Source organism: Herpailurus yagouaroundi, unplaced genomic scaffold, assembly GCF_014898765.1.
Source record: "Herpailurus yagouaroundi ecotype Mexico unplaced genomic scaffold, PumYag 205, whole genome shotgun sequence".
Lineage (NCBI taxonomy): Eukaryota > Metazoa > Chordata > Mammalia > Carnivora > Felidae > Herpailurus > Herpailurus yagouaroundi.
This window is the reverse complement of record NW_024412436.1, coordinates 10,664,136-10,682,977: the sequence shown is the minus strand read 5'-3', so window position 1 is coordinate 10,682,977 and position 18,842 is coordinate 10,664,136. Positions and strand designations below refer to the sequence as shown.

Sequence of the window (18,842 nt, the reverse complement as noted above, 5' to 3'; positions counted from 1 at the left end):
TTTAAAAATTAATTTTAAAAATTCCATGTTGGGGCGCCTGGGTGGCTCAGTCGGTTGAGCGTCCGACTTCGCCTCAGGTCATGATCTCGCGGTCTGTGAGTTTGAGCCCCGCGTCGGGCTCTGGGCCGACAGCTCAGAGCCTGGAGCCTGCTTCGGATTCTGTGTCTCCCTCTCTCTGCCCCTTCCCCACTCATGCTCTGTCTCTCTGTCAAAAATAAATAAACATTAAAAGAAACAAAAAAACAAAAAATTCCATGTTAGGCACCACCAAAGCCAACATATCTGACATTATAGTTGTTTTGCAGCAATGGGAATGCTAAGGCTAAAAATTAGCTACCATACCAAGTTAAAGTCAAACCATAGAATGAAAAAGACAAAAAACAAAAAAGTCACATTTAATTTCAAAAGAAGAAACTAATGATAATAAATATAGGGGCTGTTATGACCAAAATAAAAATCACATCATGTAAGGCTGTAGAGTGGAGAACTTTGTTTTGTTTCTAAGTGAACTCTATGCTCAATGTGGGGCTTGAACTCCAGACCCCAAGATCAAGAGTCTCACTCTAATGACTGAGTCACCCAGGGACCTGTATGGAGGAGAATTTTAAACAAGTAGTACACCTGAGTTCTTTCCCAGACCTAAGATGTTTTTAAAAAATTTTTCTTAATGTTTATTTATTTTTGAGAGAGCGCACACGCAAGCGGGGGGAAGGGCAGAGAGAGAGGGAGACACAGAATCCAAAGCAGGCTCCAGGCTCTGATCTGTCAGCACAGAGCCTGACGCAGGGCTTGAACCCACGAACCATGAGATCGTGACCTGATCCGAAGTCAGACACTTAACCGACTGAGCCACCCAGGTGCCCCAGACCTAAGATGTCTTATACATATTTAAATATTTAACTAGCTGCTCCAAACCCCACCTACAGAAATTAAAATGAAATAATGAGTCCCAAGAGGAAACTTTACCATGAGAACTGTTTAAAACACACAGCAAAGAAGGTAAAGAAATGCCCTTAAGGTTAATTAACGAGAAGGTACAAATAACATTATCGTTCTCTTCGTCTCAAGACTACCAGTACCTATTCCAGAGATAAGCTTTTTAAAAAAACAAAAACAAACCAAGAACCCAATTCGTCTTTTTTGTTTTTTTGTTTTTGAGGTGGGGAGGGTTAGTTCTCCATGAACTCTTATTTTACAATCAACTTGATCCAAAGATGCTGTAGCACTAAAATGCCTGGCTTAAAAATGAAATCCTGTATTCACTCATCATCTAGCTTTCATCTGTGCTTTCTGCGTCAGGTGCTTATTGACCTACAAATACATTCCAGTTTAAAGGAAAAACAAACCAGCCACAGCAAACTGTAACAGCGGATGTGCTCAAACTCAGCAGAAGTGTATGGACAGGACTGTGGGACCACAAGGGTGGCATCCAGTCTAAGGCGGGGATTTAGGCAGAGACCAGGAGGAGTCAGAAGTCGAAATGGTGTTAATCCATCTGTAAGTAACCCTGTCCTCCAAGTCCCGACATCCAGTACAAAGCAATTAAAAATCTCTAGACTCTGGAACCACCATCGGTTGAGCGTCCGACTTCAGTTCAGGTCATGATCTCGCGGTTTGTGGGTTCGAGCCCCGCGTGGGGCTCTGTGCTGACAGCTCGGAGCCTGGAGCCTACTTCGGAGTCTGTCTCCCTCTCCCTCTGCCCCTTCCCCGCTCATGCTCTCTTTCTCTCTCTGAGATAAACATTAAAAAAAAAATGTTTTTTTAAATCTCTAGACTCTGAGACCTTCTCGGTCATTCGTTCTGTTGCCATGTAGTCTGAGACACCACCAACATCCTCTGCTCCCACCCTGCTCCAATCTGCCACAGTACAGCCAAGTGACCTTTTATTTCTTAATAATTTTTTGAATGTTTATTTTTGAGAGCGAGAGAGAGAGACAGACAGAATGCAAGCAGGTGGTGAGGCAGAGAGAGAGGGAGACACAATCTGAAGCAGGCTCCAGGTTCTGAGCTGTTAGCCCAGAGCCCAACGTGGGGCTCAAACTCATGAACCGCAAGATCATGATCCAAGTTGAAGGCAGACACTTAACCCACTGAGCCACCGAGGCACCCCAGCAAGTGACCTTTTAAGAACATAAACTAAGGGGTGCCTGGGTGGCTGGGTCGGTTAAGTGTCCGACTCTTGGTTTGGGCTCCAGTCATGATCTCACACTTCGTGAGTTCAAGCCTGTGTCGGGCTCTGTGCCGACAGCTGGGAGCCTGCTTGGGATTCTCTCTCTCCCTCTGTCTCTGCCCCTCCCCTGCTCACTCTCTCTCTCTCTCTAAATAAATAAACTTAAAAAATGAAATTAAATGAAATGAAAACATAAACGGTGTTCTCTCCCTGATTAAAAAGCTAAGATGGCTTCCTTTTCCTCTTGAGAAGAGGTCAGCACCCACCCCCCTCCAGCCTGGTCATCAAATAGGCCCGGCCTCTGTCTACTCCACAAACCTCAGCTCCTACCGCTCTTTAACACTTGCTACACGGGCACTCATTCAATGCTCTAATAAGCCACTCGCTCTTCTTTATTGCCTCGGCCTTTCAAACTTGCACTTCCTTTTGCTGAATACTAGCGAGAGGGAATGCCACGCTCAAAGCCCCCGAAGGAAGAAAAAGTTAAGTGTCCCTCTTCTGAAACCCCGATCTTTGAACTACTTATCCCAAATGTAGCTAAATAATTCTGTAACTATGGTTCTCTCCTCCGCAGTAGTATCATCTCTAAGAGAGCAAGGCCCACATCTAACTGCTCCCCCAGGGGCGCCTCGGGGGGCAGGGGGAGGCTCAGTGAGTTGAGCAAATCAGACTCTTGATTTCAGCTCAGGTCATGATCTCGTGGTTCATGTGATCAAGCCCTGCGTCAGCCTCTGAGCTGACAGTGTGGAGCCAGCTTGAGATTCTCTCTCTCTCTCTCTCTCTCTCTCTCTCTCTTTCTCTCTCTCTCTCTGCCCCTCCCCTGAACTCTCTCTCTCTCTAAGTAAATAAATATACGTCAAAAGAAATTTTAAGCGCTCCCACAGTGTCGAGCACAGCGTGACGACTGAGAACACGTACAGAGCTCTTACTACGTGTGAAGCTCTCTGTTACATGTTTTGCTACCATATGAGGCCAGCTCTGCTACACCCGTTTGACACGTGAAGAAAGTAGAACGGTGTGGTGCCTACCCCGAAGCCACCCGGCTCTGAAGTGGCAAAGCTGAAATACAAATCCATAAGGATTTACTATAGACTTCCCATTCTTACCACCAAGCAACACAATTTCTTAAATGAAGCCCATCGTGCTGTAACGATGTGTGCACGGGCCTACCGCTGTCATCACGGGAACAACGGATACACCGTTCGTCGGGATGAAATGTCCAGGGCATGGAGGTGGTGCCAGACCCGTGATCAGAAAAAGACCTGGCGAAACAAAACGTCCTAGTCTGTCCTGTTAGACAGTTTAGCCTGTACTGATGCAAGGGGAAAACGCTAAAGGGCTTTAGGTAGAGAATTCATAACCAGATAACCAGATTCTCAGCACGGTAAATGAAAACGAATAAACCACATAAGGGGCTTCTGCAATAATCCGGTAGGTAGATACAGATAAATTGCGTATGTGTCAAGAAACTGGGAGAATTTCTATCTTATGGCTTGTATTTGCCCTGCCACGTAAGAAGTGAAAGAGTTGGAGCGCCTGGGTGACTCAATCCATTAAGCGTCCAGCTTCGGCTCAGGTCATGATCTCACATTGGTGAGTTTGAGCCCCGCGTCGGGCTCTGCACTGACAGCCCGGAGCCTGCTTGGGATACTCTCTCTCTCTCAAAATGAATAAATAAACAGGAAAGGTGAGGAGAGGAAAGGGAAGGACAGGAAAGGAATACAGAGTGAATAGGAGGAGAGCGGAGTAGGGAGATGAGATCATGCGGTCGTGCAGATGACCCAAGCCCTTTCTGAAGCAATCACGGCCATGATGGACAAAGAAAGATGGAGGTGGTGCTCCAGAGGACAGACGAGTGGCCAGAGACTCAACGCAGTACGTGATCTGGACCAGAACCTGCCCTAGAGGGGCAATGCTAGAGCAGGCATTTTTGACAGCTGGGACAACTGACAAAATCGAGATGTGGGCTGTAGGATTAGATGAACTCAAACTTCATAGAGATTTTACATAAGAGACGACTACCTTTGTTCCTAGAAAATGTGACAAAATGTTGACATTAGTGAATTGGGGTACAGGGAATGTGGGAAATCTCTGTACCATTCTTGTAGTTTTTCCTGTGAATTTGAAATTATTCCACAAAGTGTGAATTATTTCAAGAATTGTTTTACACAGTTATTTTCCCCATAAAATATTGAAGAAAATATTGCCCAAGAATGAAATATCTCAATGTGAGATTGTCAGAGGTGCCCCAATTCTAGAGCATGGCAGTCTCCAGTTTGGCCATGGAAGTGTAGCTGCGATCAAGGTCATCGAAACTGAGGCCATATTTGAGACAGCTTCCCTCTCATTTTTATATTGCGGCTTCACATGAAATTTCATTGTATTTACGGATTTCACCTCAAGTCTTTGAATCTCTGGATTCCCTTTCACTTTTCTTTTGAAGTTTTTAGTATGTGTACTACTTTATATACCAGTGCGAATCCAGTAATCGGTTAGAGACGCACACAGCGCCTCTTCCTCATTCCTAACGAAAAGAATTTCAAATCCCCATCTCTTTGACATCCTGTTAGACACACTACCTCTTTCCAGGTTTATTATCTTGAGTCCTACTCAGAATATTTAACCTATGTGACAATAATTACATTTCATACAAATTGCAGTAATATTTCAGCTATTATGTCACAGATGGTAACAATAATAAATGGTGGCACATCTCCTCCTACCATCAACTGTGCTGGTATCCCTAAATCCCGTCTCTCTGATTTAAAGTCATCAGAGAGCACGACTCCAGTCTCCCGCGTGGACGGAAGGGAAGTGGTCACCTGGTCATTCAGGGGACGGGAGATCCAACCACGTGCCGTGACTTCAATCCACACCTCCCATATTTAGCCTCACTGCACACACACGCCTTCAGCAATGGCTGCTGCTGTCAATCCCGAGCGTCCCCAGGGTAGTGCGGCTCCCCTTGGTTTGTTTCTTCGGGGCTCCTTCCTCTACAGACTTGGGTTTCTTTCCTTTGGTTCTGCTAGGCTAGTTGCCACTCATCCATCCATTTAATAATTTCTTACATCCTCTCCTAGTATCTTTTTATTCTTTTCTCCTAACGTCTTTTTAGAAACCGCTATTATCTCCTCTCCCACTCTCTTTACCCTTGTAGGTCTGTGCCTTTTTTGTAATTCCCTTCCTGTCGTGCTAGTGGGGTTTCAAGAATGGTAAAAATAAACATGTGTGCTCAATCACCATGGTGAAGTGGACGTCGCATTCTAGCTTGCTGTGAAGTTAGATTAAATGTGTGTTTCCAGTCCCAGTGCTTCTGCAAATGTAATGGGGGTAGCTCTGGGCTATTTTCAGCATTTATTTTTAAAGGTTAGCAGAAAAATTCATTTACCCATAATGAGATCATGAAGGGTGACATTAAATTTCTTTACTCAATGTGTTACTCCTGGTTCATCCATTCATTAAACAAATATTTACAGTGACTGCTACTTCCTCCACCCTGCCCTAAATTCCAGGGATTCAGCAGTAAATGAAACAAGTCGCTTGACTTCATGGAGTTTCTGCTATAATACAACAGACAAACAAAAAGCAAATATGTATCTTACACTGATCATAAACTCTGGCCACTACGTGGTTAATAAAAAGGTTTTTTTTTTTTTATTAGAAGTTGAAAAAAGAATTAATGTAATTAGTATAAAAGGATCACAAGGTACTCCTAGAATTTAGAAATTAGATTACCCTCTGTTATTAACTAGTAAGATCCAACAGAGGTGAGATTCAAAGGGGGTAGAGGGTGGGGATCAAAGCTGGGTCAAAAGGTCCTTTTGGAAGAACACTGATTGCAGCATTATTTATAGCACAGAAAATTTGGAAACAATCTAAATATCCAACAGTCAGGGAAGGCTTAAGTAAATATGTGCCATAAATAACGATGAATACAGCTATTTTAAATGATGTGTTTGAGAAACACTTAGGACATGGGAAAGTGCTTATTAAGAGTAAGTGAAGGAGCGCCTGGGTGGCTCAGTCAGTTAAGCATCTGACTTCAGCTCAGGTCATGATCTCACGGTTCATGAGTTCAAGCCCCGCGTCAGGCTCTGTGCTGACCGCTCGGAGCCTGGAGCCTGCTTCCGATTCTGTTTCTCTCTCTCCCTCTCTCTCTCTCTCTCTCTCTCTCTCTCTGCCCCTCCCCACCTCATGCTCTGTCTCTCTCTGTCTCTCAAAAATAAATCAAAAAACAAACAAACAAAAAAGAGTAAGTGAAAAAGCCGGGGATAAAACTATCTACAATATCAACTATATGAAACCAACAAAATACAAATCTGCCAAGAAAAAAAAAACCTGGAAAGAAACACATCAGAATGACAAACTTGATTCTAGATCAGTGCTTTTTAACGTTTTTTTTGTTTTGTTTTGTTTTTTGTTTTTTTTTTGGGGGGGGGGGACAGAGAGAGACAGAGCATGAACGGGGGAAGGGCAGAGAGAGAGGGAGACACAGAATCGGAAACAGGCTCCAGGCTCTGAGCCATCAGCCCAGAGGCTGACGCGGGGCTCGAACTCACGGACCGCGAGATCGTGACCTGGCTGAAGTCGGACGCTCAACCGACTGCGCCACCCAGGCGCCCCTAGATCAGTGCTTTTTAACAGCATCCTCATCCCATGATAACTTGATAGAAATGTAAATTCTCACAGCCCTGGTGTGACCCACTGGTTCAGAAATCCTGGGCTGGGGGCTCAGCAATCCATATTTTTACAAGGCTTCCAGGTGATTCTGATGTTCACTGAAGTTTGAGCACTACTCTAGATAAAGAGATGGTGGGTGACTTTTATTTTCTTCTTTATTTAAATGTCCACTTGACTTCTCTATGTGAGGCATAGAGGCAGAAGACATTGGCCTTGGAGTCAGACTTGAATGAAGTCCTTGCTTCACCTCGTTTACATCACTAGTGACCTTGGTTACATTGCTTTTCTGACTTTTCACCACTTCAGATATTTCACTCCACTCTCCCCTGGCTTACATGGTTTCCGACAAAGTCCAGGGAAGGTGTTTGTTTTCCTCTAGCTTCTTTCAAGATTCTCTTGCCATCTTTGGTTTTCTGCAGTTTTCAACAGGGTATGCTTGGTGTTCTCTTAACTTCCTGGATCTGTTTTGGTATCTGTCATTCATTTGGGGAAAAGCTTCATTACTACTTCAAATATTTCTTCTGCTCCATCTTTTCCTTCTTTTCCTTCTGGTATTCCAATTATGTGTGTTTCACACCTTTTAAAATTGCCCCACAGTGCTTGGATGCTGGGTTGTTTGTTTTTTCATTCTTTTTTCTCTTTACAGTTCCGTTTGCGAAGTTTCTATTGACCTCATCTTCAAGTTCCATCATTCTTTCCTCAGTCATGTCGAGTCTACTGATGAACCCATAAAAGATATTCTTCTGTTCTATTGCATTGGATTTCTAACATTTCCTTTTGATTTTTTCTCAGCATTTCCATGTCTCTGCTTACACTGCCCGTGTTGTTCTTGCATGTTGCTACTTTTTCCATTCAAGCCCTCAACATCTTAATCACAGCTCTTTTTTAAATTCTCCATCTGATCATTCCAAAATATGCATCACAGATCTGAGTTTAGTTCTGACTCTTGCTTCATCTTCAGACTGTGTTTTTGCTTTTAGCATGCCTTGTAATTTTTTGTTGAAAGCCAGACATGATCCATCAAGTAATAGGAATTAAGACGGACAAACAAGAGGCTTCATGTCAATCTACTTAGGAATCGGGCTGTGTTTACTATTTGCTGTTGCTCCAGGTGCCAGATTCCTCTAAGGACTCCTCCTTCACCAGAGTGTTCACCACACACATCTTTCATCTGTGATCCACTATTATTGTGCTACAACTGTGTGATGTGGTGGGAAGGTGGAAGTGAAGAGAAGCATCTATCTCATAACTAGACTTCATTCTTTTAGTGGACCCGTCTATGGCTGTGACCTTCATGACTGTTTTTTCGCTTTTCCTGGCCCCCTCAGATCCACTGGTAAAGTCTCTTTCCTCTGGAGAGCAGGTCTTTGTTATGAGGAATGCACTGAGATTTCAAAATGTTTACTCTCCCCCCTCCCTTGCTGGAACAACATGGGGTCTTTCTGGGCTCTTTACCAGATGACCCAGTAGGGTTCCTGGAAGCAAAACCCAAGGGAGAGGGATTGCCTAGGGCTACAGGATCTCAGGGAGTTTCCCACACTTATGGTGGTTCACGCAGCTTCCAGCAATTTGCCAAAATTACCAAGTGCTTCTTCCCATTTATAGTGACAGGACTGATCACTTCCAAGCTCTCATCTGTCGGAGCTGAAACTGGAAGTGTGTTTTACTGATCTAAGCCTCTGTTTCTTCATTTGTAGAAAGGATGTTAACAGAGGCATCTATCACATAGGTTTGTTGGAAGGATTAAATGACCGACTTGATGTAAAAACATTTAGCCCAGGGCCCACTTCAGAGTAAGTGCTCATTAGACTGGGAACTCTTTGAACTGAAGTTCAGAGAAATTAAGTGACACGCCCAAGTAAAATCTGGGGAAAAAAAAAGCAGTATCCAAACTCAAGCCAGGTCTTTAGACTCCAAAATTATTGCTGCATTTAAAGAATAAATTACTTTATTACACTCTTCATATCTATAAGATCCATACTAGAGGTTTACAAAAGCATTGTCAAGTACAGGGTGTGGTAAACACATTTTCACAAATGGATAAGAATAATTTACAATTGGCATACAGATTTTAAATTATAAAAACAGTTCAGTGCATTTTAAAGCTTCTGTATAAATGACATTAAAATAATGAGACTTTTGGGGCTCCTGGGTGGCTCAGTCGGTTAAGTGTCCGACTTCGGCTCAGGTCATGATCTCACGGTTTGTGAGTTCAAGCCCCACATCAGGCTCTGTGCTGACAGCTTGGAGCCTGGAGCCTGCTTTGGATTCTGTGCCTCCTTTTCTCTCTGCCCCTCCGATGCTCATGCTCTCTCTCAGTCTCTCAAAAATAAACATTAAAAATTAAAAATAAAAATAAAAATAAAAAATAATGAGACTTTTAGGGCGCCTGGGTGGCTCAGTTGGCTGAGCGTCCAACTTCGTTTCAGGTCACGATCTCGCGGTTTGTGAGTTCGAGCCCTGCATCGGGCTCTGTGCTGACAGCTTGGAGCCTGGAGCCTGCTTCGGATTCTGTGTCTCCCTCTCTCTCTGCCCCTCACCTGCTCATGCTCTGTCTCTCCCTCTCTCTCAAAAATAAATAAACATTAAAAAAAATAAAATTAAAAAATAGAATAAAATAATGAGACTTTGGGGGAGCCTGGGTGGTTCAGCCGGTCAAGTGTCTGACTTCAGTTCAGGTCATGATTTTGTGGTTTGCGAGTTTGAGCCCCGCATCAGTCTCTGTGCTGACAGTGTGGGGCCTGCTTGGGATTCTCTCTCTCCCTCTCTCTCTCTCTCTGCCCTTTCCCCACTCGCACACGCACACTCTCTTTCAAAAATGGATAAACATTTAAAAAATAAAATAATGAGACTTTTAAAAATGAATGCCCCTAAAAATCTATCCAACTTGATCTCATCCTATGTTCCCCTGTAATCTTTACCCGTTCATGCATATAATTTTTATACGTTGTTTTAAATAGCTAAAGCTCAATAAGTCAATACATAACAACTTACTTTACACCCCCCCATTTGTTGGACAAGTAGATCTTATGTGTATCTTCAAATTTATAAGTAACTTTAAAATAATTATTTGTTTACTTCTCACTTTTTTCCAGAATATATTTCTAAGAACAAATACCCAGGAGTATGTTAAAGAGTCAAAGCATGTGGACATCATTTTTTCTTTAACACGAACTTCCAAATTGCCTTCCCCCCAAAAAAAGCACCATTTTTTTTTTTCATTTTGGATGTACTCAACATTTCCATTTGATCTATTTTAAATTGTGGTGAAACAAACATAAAAAATGAACCGTCTTAACCACTCGTAAGTGTACAGTTCATAGTGCCAGGTACATTCATGTGGTTGTGCAACCAATCTCCAGAACACGCTTCATCTAGCAAAACCTGAACCTCTCTTCCCATTGAATAACGACTTCCCTTTTCTCTAACCTCTGGCAACCACTGTTCAACTTGCTGTTCCTATGAATCGGACGACTCTAGGTACCTCATATAAGGAGAATACTACAGTACTTCTCTTTTCGTGACTGGCTAAATCCACTTAGCAGAATACCTTCAAGGTTCATCCCTGTGGTACCATGAAGTCACAATGTCTCTCCTGTTTTAAGGATGAACAATACTTCATCAGATGCATATACAGCATTCTGTGTATCCATTCACCCACTGATGGCCGCCTGAGTCGCTTCCACCTTTCGGCTATTGTGACTAATGCTGCTATGAACATGGGCATACAAATACCTGTTCGAGTTCCTGCTTTCAATTATCTTGGGTAGAAACCCAGATGCAGAGGGGCGCCCAGGGGGCTCAGTCGGTGGAGTGTCTGACTTCGGCTCGGGTCGTGATCTCGTGGTTCGTGAGTTCGAGCCCCACGTCGGGCTCTGCGGTAACAGCACAGAACCTGCCTAGGATTCTCTCTCTCCCTCGCTCTCTGCCCCTCCCGCGTGCACGCGTGCGTGCTCTCTCTCTCGCAGAAATAAACAGCAAAAAAAATTTTAAACCCAGAGGCAGAGTTGTTGGCTCATATAATAATTCATATCTGAATTTTTGAGGAACTGCCAGGCTGTTTCCCACAGCAATGGTACCATTTTACATGCCCATCCATAGCCCGTAAGGGGTGCAATCCCCCCCCCCCCCACCCCGCGTCACCAACAGCTATTGTTTACCATAGGCGTCCGAACGGGTGTGAGGTGGTGTCTCACTGCCCACTTGCTTTTTACAGCATGCGTTTTCTTGACAAGTTTTTACCGGTCGCTACAAACATCAATCTCAGCCCAGTTTTTCCTCCAAAGTTTATTATGAACTAGAGGAAGTATATCAAGTTTCAGTAAGTTCATTTTCTCCTTCCATTCATCTCTACCTAGATTGATATCTGTCTAAAACGGGGAGAAAACTTATTAAATGGTCCCCCAAAATATGCATGAATGCATCATGTGTGATTGACAACTGGAAAGACTTAGATTTCAGTTTTTCTTCCTCTTGGATTCCATGCCGCACATATACTAAGAGCTACATATTTCCTAGAGGGTGTCCAGCACTTTCCTTCCTATTTATTCAGCATTTCTCTACTGTCAGGCATCACGGTGGGTGCTGGGGATACGAAGATGAGTAAGAAGACACTGTCCCCAACCTAATAACGTTATGAAATGGGTATAATTATTCCCACTTTACATTTGAGGAACCAGAGGCTCCTTAGGTCTAGCATCTTGGCTAAGATCAGACAGAGCTGGGGGAAGCTGGAATCCAAAATTCAGGTCTTACTCCAAAGCTCACTTTTTCTACTACTCCATAGTATACCCTGTACTATCAACAGTTCCTTTCTTTTTTTCTTAATGTTTGTTTATTTTTGAGACAATGCGACAAAGCGCAAGCAGCGGAGGGGCAGACAGAGGGAGACACAGAATCTGAAGCAGGTTCCAGGCTCTGAGCTGTCAGCCAGAGCCCAATGCCGGGCTCGAACTCACAAACCGCGACATCATGACCTGAGCCGAAGTTGGACACTTAACCGGCAGAGCCACTCAGGCGCCCCTCAACAGTTCCTTTCTTAAAAAGTAATGTCCGATTGTAGTTTTTTACGTTAGATTTCCAAATGTTGGGTTTTGAAAGGAACAGCACAATACAAGGAAAGAAACAAACAAAAACCTGTAAAACCTCTTCCATTTAGGAGTTGATAGTTGAAGTGAACTTTACCAAGCAATGCAAAGTAATGAGCAAGATTTTAGTACAAAAAATAGTATATTCTAAATTAAAAAAACCCAAAAAACATTTACTTATTTTTGAGAGAGAAAGAGACAGAGCACGAGCAGGGGAGGGGCAGAGAGAGAGGGAGACACAGAATCTGAAGCAGGCTCCAGGCTCCGAGCTGTGAGCACAGAGCCCGACGTGGGGCTTGAACTCACCATCTGTGAGATCATGACCTGAGCTGAAGTCAGACGCTTAACTGACTGAGCCACCCGTGAGCCCCACAAAAATAGTATATCCTAAAGCAAGCTTTTGAGTATCTGAGGCTTACTAAAAAAAACTGACATACCTTCCAAAGCTCCCTAGCCTGCCAAAAGTTAGAGAATTTTACTCCTAAGCACTTTGTTTCCTAGATACAATTCTAATTACAAACAGAAGTTCCTTGCAGTCCTATATAAAATTCTCTAGGAGACAGAAACAGTAAGATTTAAAGATTCAAAGAATCAACAACTGCATTGATTCTCTATTTAAACAAACAAAATAGAAAGAAAAGGAAAAAAATATTCTAGCTGAGAAAACCTGAGTGAAATAGCAGAACTTCAAAAACCGTTTTTGAGGGCACCTAGGTGGCTCAGTCAGTTGAGCATTCAACTTTCGATTTCTGCTCAGGTCATGATCCCAGGGTCCTGGGATCAAGCCCCACGTTGGGCTCTGTGCTGAGCTTGCTTAAGACTCGTCCTCTCTCTCCCTCCCTCCCTCAGTCTCTCTCTCTCTCCTCTCCCCCACCCTTCCGACTGCCCCTCTCCCTCACTCACTCTGCAAAACAATTAATTAATTAATTAATTAATTAGCAAATAATAAAATTTTGCTATCCCATTTCAAACATTCTTTCAGTAAAACAAAATTAAGAAATTCCTAGAATTAACTTGATTCTAAAATTTAAATTCCTTTCTTTTTTAGCTAACATAACTATATACATATTTTGATCTAGGACGAAATATATTATGTTAAACCACAAAAATGCTACAACTGAATAGAACGTCAATGTCTATAGTCTTATAGAAAATGCTATAAATAAAACATAATTACCCATCATAGGCAATTTTTGTTACTAGTGTTGTCAGTACTTTTATCAAGATTAATCCCTACATGTTGAAGAGCTGGATACAACATAAATCCAGAAAATTAATCTTCCTTTATAATTAAAAAAGAAAAACACCTCAATTTTTTTTTCTATGTTTATTTTTGAAAGACAGAGAGAGGGAGGGGGCACACCCACAGGCAGTGGCAGGGCAGAGAGAGAGGGAGACACAGAATCTGAAGCAGGCTCCAGGCTCTGAGCCATCAGAGGCTTAACTGACTGAGTCACCCAGGTGCCCCTAAAAAAACTCAAGATTAAAGATGAACTCTTTAAAATATATGTATGTTTCTACAAAGAGGATTTTTGAGATTGTTGTCTTTGAAAGACAACCCAGTGAATACTGTGGCTCTCAAAAAGTTTGTTGAGCCAGATGTAATAGAAAGATACTGCTTACCTCTAAGAACGGGGGGGGGGGGGGGATTAAAAATAGTGTAGGCACATTGGGTATAGATTTTTAGGAAATAGCAAGTAGTGTTTTAGCTGAAACATAAATATCTTTAATTCAAATAATCTGAATTCAATAAGTCCTGAGTTCCTACCATATGCTGAGCACTCTGCATGACACTGAGTTTAACAGAGCAGAAAACAGTCCCCTTCCTCTCGAAGCGTACAGAGTAACGGATATATCCTCCAAAACTATCTTTCTTCTGTGTGATTCCATGTTCATCAAGGAACTTCTGAAATATAAATTCACCCTCCCCAAAAGTTTAAGAGATCAGCTTTCTGGTTAAAGTATCAGCCTACCCCTAATGAATTAATAATTCATGGAGCTGGAGGTGGGGGGAGGAGAAGAAAAATTAATTCGTCAGGGGCATCTCGTTGGCTCAGTTGGAAGAGCAGGAGACCCTTGATCTTGGGGTCATGAGTTCGAGCCCCACATTGGGTTGCAGAGATTACTTAAATAAACTTAGAAAAAAAAATTATTTTAAATAATTCATTAGTTGTTGGTGTGAGTGAATCCCCAAAGGCTGATCAATTCCGACTAATTGGGGAGATGTAATTTCTCAACCTTCAGAGCTCAGAATCAAACACGGGACAGGAATCATGTCCCTACAAAGAAGAGATGTATATACGGGGCACCTGGGTGGCTCAGTCAGTTAAGTGGCCAACTTGGGCTCAGGTCATGATCTCACGGTTTGTGAGTTTGAGCCCGCGTTGGGCTCTGAGCTAACAGGGTGGAGCCTGGAGCCTGCTTGGGATTCTGCGTCTCCCCCTCTCTCTGCCCCTCCCATGCTCATGCTCTGTCTCCCTCTCTGTCTCCCAATAATAAATAAACGTTAAAAAATTACAAAAAAAAAAAAAAAAAAAGATACTGCCAAATGAGTTGCTAGGTTACCCTCAGGCAATGGACCTTTATTTCATCAGGTCCTCTAAACTGCTATTATAGTTAACTCATAAAATTGTTAAGAATAAAAAATACTATGTAACACTGCTTCTCAAAGTTTACTATGCCTATGGGTCACCTACAGATCTGTTAAAATATAGACTGACTGAGCAGGTCAAGGGCAGAGACGAGAAGCACACCTGGTATACAGGCCACTGAGCCCAGCTAACTGTTCTCTCCCCTTTGTGGCTGTCTTATCTCCTTTCTCATCTCACTTTTCTTGGGAGAAAAGATGCTTTTCCTCATATTTGCACCTTCCAAAATCCGAGCCGAATCAGAACACCTTCCAGAGGCATTAAATACATGCCAGCTCAATGAATGACATCCAGCTTTTGTCATTACTTCTGTAGCGATGAACAGAATTGTTTCTTCCTCTGAATTTATTCTACAGAGAAAAGTTATTTCTGAAAACTGAAATATCAGAAAAATCTATTTTTTTAAAAAGTCAAGAATTGTATTCGCAACACGATCCACTGCATTTTCTCATGCTCATTAATCTTAAAGATATATATATGTGTGTGTGTGTGTGTGTGTGTGTGTGTATATATATATACACACACACACACATCCATAGCTAACTTGCTCATTTATCCCCTAATGATTTTTCCATTTTTTTGTAAATAATTTACTAAACAAAAACAACTAATTCATTTGGTTTCCTGGGGAAGTCTTAAAATTAAAGGGGCCCCTGGCTGGCTCAGTCCAAGGAGCATGGGACTCTTGATCTTGAGGTTGTGAGTTCCCAGCCCCACATCGGGGGTAGAGATTACTAAAATAAATAAATAAACAAACTTAAAAAAATAAAACATCTTAACATGAGTCTTAAAGTAATCATTGCCTTCGGATGGATCTTGCACTTTTAAAGGGGCACAGTAATATTAGAAGGCGATCTTAGGAACGGTAACATCTGTAATACCATCATTCCGACTCTTCAGGCTAGCGGTGCTATAAATAAATCAAATCCTATTCCTGTTATCACTAGGTAGATCTTTGGCACGGTTTCCCCTGTCTCTCCGCTGATTTTCTGTGATCACCCAAACGAGACTGGTTTCTTCACTTGTAAACGCACTCGGTCGCCGGCGGAGCCAGGGGACACGTGACGGGGTGTGTCAAGCACTCCAGAGGGGGAACAGGGCTGGAATACTTTTCATCTCTTAAGAGGTTCGCCTCTCCGGTCTCCCGGCTCTTGGCCGTGGCTGTGGCCCCGAGTGCGCCCGCTGGCGCGCACACAGGCTGTTATTTCTGAGCAACCGCGGAGGGTGCCCGAGGATCGGGGCGGCGCTGAGACAACGTCAAGGTCTTGCCGCTCAGCGCGGACGGTCGGGGCTCCGCCGAGGCGCCCGCCCCTCAAAGACCCGGGAGGGTTCCCCCCGCCCCCCCCACCCCGCGCCGCGCAGTCGGGCTCGTCCGCCTTCTCTCCTCGAGGCTCTCCCTCGCAGGGCCCTCGCAGGGCCCTCCCAGGGCCGCGGGGCGCGTGTGCCCGGACTGGCCCCGACGGGCGGGGCGGGCGTTCCGGGGACTGGAGGCGCGGAGGGGGGCCGCCCGTGAGCCCGAGGCCGGTCCCCCCGCGTCCCCCCCCCCCCGCGTGTCCCCACTGAGGCTGCAAAATGGAGGCGGCGGGCGCGTTCCCGCCGGGCGGGGCTTCGGCGCGGCCCGAAAAGGCCGCCGGATCCGGGCGGCCGGAGCCCGTCGTCGCCCGGGCCGCCCCAGACGCCCGCAGCCCGGTGGCTGCCGGCGTGGCGCCCGCGGCAGCAAGTCCGGGGCGAGGCTGTGGAGGCGGGATGCCGGCGGCCGCGAACAAGGACGCCATTATCGCCCCGGCCTGGCGGAGCCGCGGCCGGGAGCTCGGCGCGGGCGGGGGGGTGGGGGGGAGAAGGGAGACGGGAGGGGGAGGGGAGCGGGAGGAGAAGGGAGGGGAGCGGGAGGAGGGGACTGGGCGGGGCCGAGGCGCCGGCGGGGGAGGCCGCGGGTGTCGCGGGAGGCGGCCTCCCCCGCGGGCGGGCCGGCGGCCCCGTCCCCTGTCGGCTCTCTCCCGGCGGAGGAGGCTCCGGTGGAGGGCGGCCCACCCCGCCGGGAGCGTCCCAGTGCGGGCCGGGGTCGCGGCGGGCGGCTCTTACCTGGGCCTTCCCTTTCTTTATCGTCCGCCATCTTGTTGCGGAGCCGTCGCCCGGGAGATGCCTGGCGTCACCCTAGGTCGAGGCGTCCTTGCCCCCACCAGCCCCCGCGCGAGTCCAGACCCTGGGGCGGGGGCGTTGGGGGGGGGGGAGGCTCCGAGCGCGCGCCCCTCCCCTTCCCCCGCGCGCCCCTCTCCCCGCCCCCTGGGGACGAGGGAGGGAGGGAGGGAGCGAGCCCCGAACCCTTCGCTCCCTGCTGACCCGTGTGGGGACCTCGCAGACGCGGCTCCCTCCCTCCCGTGTTTGCGCGACGTGGCGCCGCTCGGCCTTTTCCCTGCGGATGTTAACAGGCAGCCGGAGAGCCGGGGGCCGAGCCGTGGCCTCCCGGCTGCGGAGAGGCCGGGGCGCGGGGGGGCGCAAACTCGGCGCCGTCGGGGCTGCAGCTTCCGACCCCAAACGGGAGGGTGTCCCGGCCCCCGAGTGGTGTCCGCCTTCCTCCTCGACGTGCACGGGAAAATGTCCTCGCTGGTGAAATGTGACGTGACCTCCAGTTAAGATCGCCACGGGAAAGTTTTCAATGCCGCTGCTCGCAAACTTTGATGCCGTAGCCTGATGTTACATTTCTGTCTCCTTTTAAGGATAAGCTCGTTATACGAGGACGTTTTCTTTTTAAAATGATTTTTGCATTATCTGGTTCAAATAGGAGATTTTTAAGCTAATCTTGGATGATTTTTAAGTGCATGCTAATTGGAGTGACGTTATGTAAACCTGTGTGAACTGTTCACAGTAAATGTTGAGGCCTTCAAAATACAAGGTGCTAGTATCTAATGATTTTCTTAACGTAGTTTTTATGCCCCTTTTATTCTGGTCCTATACTCTCTCAGTGAACCCTAAGGCAAACTAGGCTTCATTAAAATAAGTATTTGTTATAGAAGACCTTCATTTGGTGCCACGACCTGCATTCTCTTTGAAATTGATTAGAAACTATCGAATCATCACAAAATGGCTTCTATTAGAAGGTAGGGACTTCCATAAAATGGATACAGTTGTTTACAGTAAATTCTCAACACCCCAAAACATGGGGAAGTAACCATTAGCATTCACATATATGTAAATTTCATGGTCGTTAAGAGTCTAGTAGTTTGTTTTTAAAGACTGCCTCTCTCTATACAGATAGTGAAGGGCTTTGAAATAAACGTAGGAAAGAAAATCTCAGCTTTGGTCTCAGGTTTCCTTTTCACTATGCCTTTTCACAGGCCGTTTGGAGTTTCTTTTTTCTGGAATGCCTTTCTCTCAAAATTCACCCTCCTGCAAATGCACATTTGCCCCCCCCCCCCGGTCCCCCAGTTGTCAAGACGTTGAAGGTCACAAACTCCTTGAAGCTTCCTCTGTGGTCCAGGACTCCTAGAGCCTCGTCCATTGATCTGCAATGACTTTGTATATTTACTTGTACTGCGAGCTCTCGAGGACAGGAAACACTTTATTGGTCCACATGGTGGTCCCCGGTGCCTAGAACAATTTGCCAATTTTTGTGACTGAAATAACATATATATTCAAAATTAAGACTGGAATTAGTCCTTTCAGTGACTCAGTAACAAGCAAAGCTTTTGATTATTTAGAATAGTCCAAATCACATTAATCTCTACTTCCCCGAATTCCTACAGCATATTTAAGACAATACGGTTTCTCTAAATTTGGATGAGTAAAGAAGAAGTAACATATTAATTAATGTCTCTCTTCCAATTAATTAGGTTTGAAGACAGAGCCTGACCATATACATCTTTTATATACCCATAGTTTCTCTACGTCACCTAATTTGGGACACATACTAGGAGATTAAAACATACTTTTCAATTGACTAGCTGATTACACGTAAAAGTATCATTATTTTGGAAAGCTCCACAAAGTGGAAAAAAAAATGGTAATCCAAATGACAAAATAGACGTCTACAATGCCAGTGAGTAATTATCTACACGATGCAACTTGACTGTCCACTTTTCTTTGGTTGTGGAAAACTGACTTCTGATTTTATTACACTTTAAATTCTTTTAAAATGTTATTAACTTGCTTTGGACAATGGCAAACTACAACTGGTTGGGGGGGGGGGGGGGGGGGGGGGGGGGGGGGGGGTTGGGGGATGGGGGGGGGGGGGGGGGGGGGGGGGGGGGGGGGGGGGGG

General features: G+C 45.2%; 1 protein-coding gene and 1 long non-coding RNA gene across 4 annotated transcripts in view; one reads left to right on the top strand and one right to left on the bottom strand.

The window, feature by feature from the left end:
* DRC8 (dynein regulatory complex subunit 8) overlaps positions 1 to 16,990 on the bottom strand; it is a 133,334-nt gene extending 116,344 nt beyond the window's left edge. The window contains exon 1 of the mRNA XM_040451867.1: positions 16,668 to 16,990. Within this exon, the coding sequence (XP_040307801.1) occupies positions 16,668 to 16,698 (31 nt within the window). The 5' untranslated portion in view covers positions 16,699 to 16,990. The remainder of the gene's footprint in view (positions 1 to 16,667) is intronic.
* LOC121015127 (uncharacterized) overlaps positions 15,718 to 18,842 on the top strand; it is a 6,614-nt gene continuing 3,489 nt past the window's right edge. For 2 of the 3 annotated variants that reach the window (XR_005783639.1, XR_005783640.1), the window contains exon 1: positions 15,718 to 15,847. This is a non-coding gene — a long non-coding RNA (uncharacterized LOC121015127). Of the gene's footprint in view, positions 15,848 to 17,062; positions 17,479 to 18,842 lie in introns of those variants that run through there. The other variant, XR_005783641.1, reaches the window with a different exon arrangement.